The sequence below is a fragment of the Morone saxatilis genome, unplaced genomic scaffold, assembly GCF_004916995.1.
Source record: "Morone saxatilis isolate NCDOM2014 unplaced genomic scaffold, NCSU_SB_2.0 Contig19, whole genome shotgun sequence".
Classification (NCBI taxonomy): Eukaryota; Metazoa; Chordata; class Actinopteri; family Moronidae; genus Morone; species Morone saxatilis.
This window is the reverse complement of record NW_023339751.1, coordinates 49824-52812: the sequence shown is the minus strand read 5'-3', so window position 1 is coordinate 52812 and position 2989 is coordinate 49824. Positions and strand designations below refer to the sequence as shown.

At 43.4% G+C, this 2989-nt stretch overlaps 1 protein-coding gene and 1 pseudogene across 1 annotated transcript in view; one reads left to right on the top strand and one right to left on the bottom strand.

The window, feature by feature from the left end:
* The window catches only part of LOC118329523 (E3 ubiquitin-protein ligase UBR2-like), a gene marked incomplete at both ends in the record, with an annotated part of 4598 nt that extends 3168 nt beyond the window's left edge, over positions 1-1430 (bottom strand). The window contains 5 exon segments of the mRNA XM_035663740.1: positions 143-250; positions 480-600; positions 899-961; positions 1049-1187; positions 1300-1430. Coding sequence (XP_035519633.1) covers positions 143-250; positions 480-600; positions 899-961; positions 1049-1187; positions 1300-1430 — 562 coding nt within the window.
* A 1360-nt stretch (positions 1431-2790) lies between these two features.
* LOC118329522 overlaps positions 2791-2989 on the top strand; it is a 5600-nt pseudogene continuing 5401 nt past the window's right edge.

Below are 2989 nucleotides of genomic sequence, written 5' to 3'. Positions count from 1 at the left end.
ATAGATATATATATAGATATATATAGATATATATAGATATATCTATATATATCTATATATATATCTATATATATAGATATAGATAGATAGATAGATAGATAGATATAGATATAGATAGATAGAAGCTGAGGTGTGTCGTTACCTTTCCACATCTTGGAGTCGTTGAGCATCAGCTGGTCCACCAGCGAGGAGTTTTCTCCCTCAGGTCCTCTCTGCAGACCCACCTGACACAGGATCCTTCTCAGACCATCTGAAACACAGCACAGAGAGAGAGGGCGTTCAGCCCCACTGCAGAGGAACCAGTCCCTCGCTCTTCACTGACTTCAAATTGCATCATTGATCCTCCTATCTAAAAGCTGCTGTTGTTTTTCACTAGCTTGTTAGAAGTTCTGCCCTACGGTGGGAGTTGGTTTCCAGAGTACGACTCTATGTAAACACTCACTAACAGAGGGTATATGGGTAATGAAGTCCAGACGTACCAGAGTACTGAATGATCTGCCCCAACCAGCTGAGAGCCTTCAGAGCGAAACACTGATGAGCAACAACAGACGAGTGCATCACCTCCACCCTGAGAGGCTTCGACTGACGACTGGTGTTTCTCTGACCACAGGAGAGAGAGAGGGAGACAGAGGGAGAGACACAGGGGTAGAGAGTTTTAAATCAAGTTTATTTGACCCCTCGACTATCCACAAACAACCAGATAATAATAGCAAACGGAGGCTGAATCCACGCTTTGCTGCCCTAACATACTATTAATGATATAATAATAATAATACGGTTAACCACTAGCGTTGCGGGGTAGCCAGGGTCAGATAACATTATTTAGCGTGGCTGGGTTGCAGCTGGCTGTATGCTAAATATGTTAGCAGTCAGGTCAATATGAAGGGAAGACACTCACCACTATAACAGACTTGGCCTGTTCACAGAACTGGAAATCTCCGTATCGCACTGACTTCCTGCCCTGCACACACACACAAACACACACACAGTATATAATGAGAGTACTACAGTATATAATGAGAGTACTGCAATATAATGAAGTACTGACGTCTCTGTCCACGGTGGTGGCGAAGCTGACAGCCTCTTTCTGACTGCAGTTGACCGCTTTCTGCAGCGTGTAGATAACCTGTTCATACGTGTGGACTTCATCATTGAACAACATGCAGTAGTAGGTGTCTCCTCTCGCCCTGAATACACAGAGTACACAGTATCAGTACATGCAGTACCACAGAATACAGAGTATCAGTACACGCAGTACTGGGACCCTGCTGCAGCATGATCTGGTCTGTGTGTACGTACGGGGGCTCCAGTCCTGCAGGTAGCTGGTCCTCCTGCTCCCAGGTCAGCATGTCCACAGCGTACCTCAGGATGATGGAGAAGATGCTGTAACTACGGGCAACCATATCAGCTGGAAGCTGAGCTACAGGATCCTGGAGGGACAAACAGTGCTTTAATAAATGTTAATTAATGTACAATACTGCAGAGTGATCATTAGTTCCCAACCTGGGGATCGACACAGTTTTATGGGGATTGTGAGGTGTAGGAGTTAAACATATAGACAGTAGGCCTACATCTCAGCATTTTGTTTATTTATGTAAATTAAACTAAAGTAAATTAATATTTATTAAAGTGTATATTATAAATGAAGCTGTGATCACAGTGTACACTGCCAGAGCTTCAGTCTCTGATCAACAGCCTCGTCCTGCATTAGAAACCAACCAAAGAGCTGAGCAAAGAACAATGAGAAGAAAACAGTGAATCTGCCAGAAAGAAGAATGATCAATGTAAAATATACTGAACATACAGCCAGTTTACTGACTGATAGAACAGGCTGGAACCAGTGCTCTATATGAAAAAAGACTAACTAACTTAACTTCTGTTTGACACTTTACAAATACAACTGAACTGTATATGTAACACTGCAGACAGAGAGACAGACAGACAGACAGACAGACAAACCCTGTCAGAATCTCCTTATTTCCTTCCCTACCTCATCCTTTACCCTCTTTATTTCATTAAGTCTTTCTTTACTGAGTTTCCTCCCTCCTTACCTCCTCCTTTCCTTCCTTCTATAAGTCCTCCTTTCTTTCTTTCTTTCTTTCTTTCTTTCTTTCTTTCTTTCTTTCTTTCTTTGTTTCTTTGTTTGTTTCTTTCTTTCTTTCCCTACCTCATCCTTTTCCTCTTCATTTCCTTATGTCCTTTAGTTTCCTGCTTCCTCATTTTCTTCTTTACCTTCTACTTAGTCCTCCTTTCTTTCTTTCCTCCCCTACCTCATCCTTTTCTCTCTTTATGTCCTCACTTAGTTTCATCCCTCTTTACCACCTCCTTACCTTTCCTTCTCTCCTTTCTTTCCTTTCCAACCTCAGAATTTTCCCTCTCAATTTCCTCCTTTACTTAGCTTCCTTATTTTCCTTCCTAACTTTCTTCTTTGCTTCCCTATCTCATTTTTTCCCTCTTTATGTCCTTTTTTAGTTTCCTCCTTCCTCCCCTCCTCTTTCTCTCCACTCACAGACTGATGCCTCCATTCTTCTTCTTAGCATTAGTATTAATGATGATGATGAGGAGGAGGAGGAGGATGAAGCTCACCTGACAGAACCCTCCGGGCCACTGCAGCGTGAACAGGATGCATTTCCAGGAGCAGAAAGGCTTCTTGTCGGAGCCATGTCGGCCATTTTTGTAGTCCTCCCAGTGTGCTTCCTGTGTGGTGGCGCAGTCAGGAAGCTGCAGCAGGAACAGAACCGCAGGACTCAGACTGAACAGCGGGGGCAGCACCGAGCGCCACATCTCCTAATGATCGGAACTGATCGAACACCAAACAGAGATCAATCAATCAATACAGCACCAACCAGACACAGACTGCTTAAAGGGGAACTTGGCAACTCTAGCCATTTCTTCGCTGGTTTTCACTTTTGTTATCGCATGTTTTCTCAACGAGCTCCCCCTACAGCTCTGGGACGTGTATTTCACAAACACTTCGTAAAAAAAACTC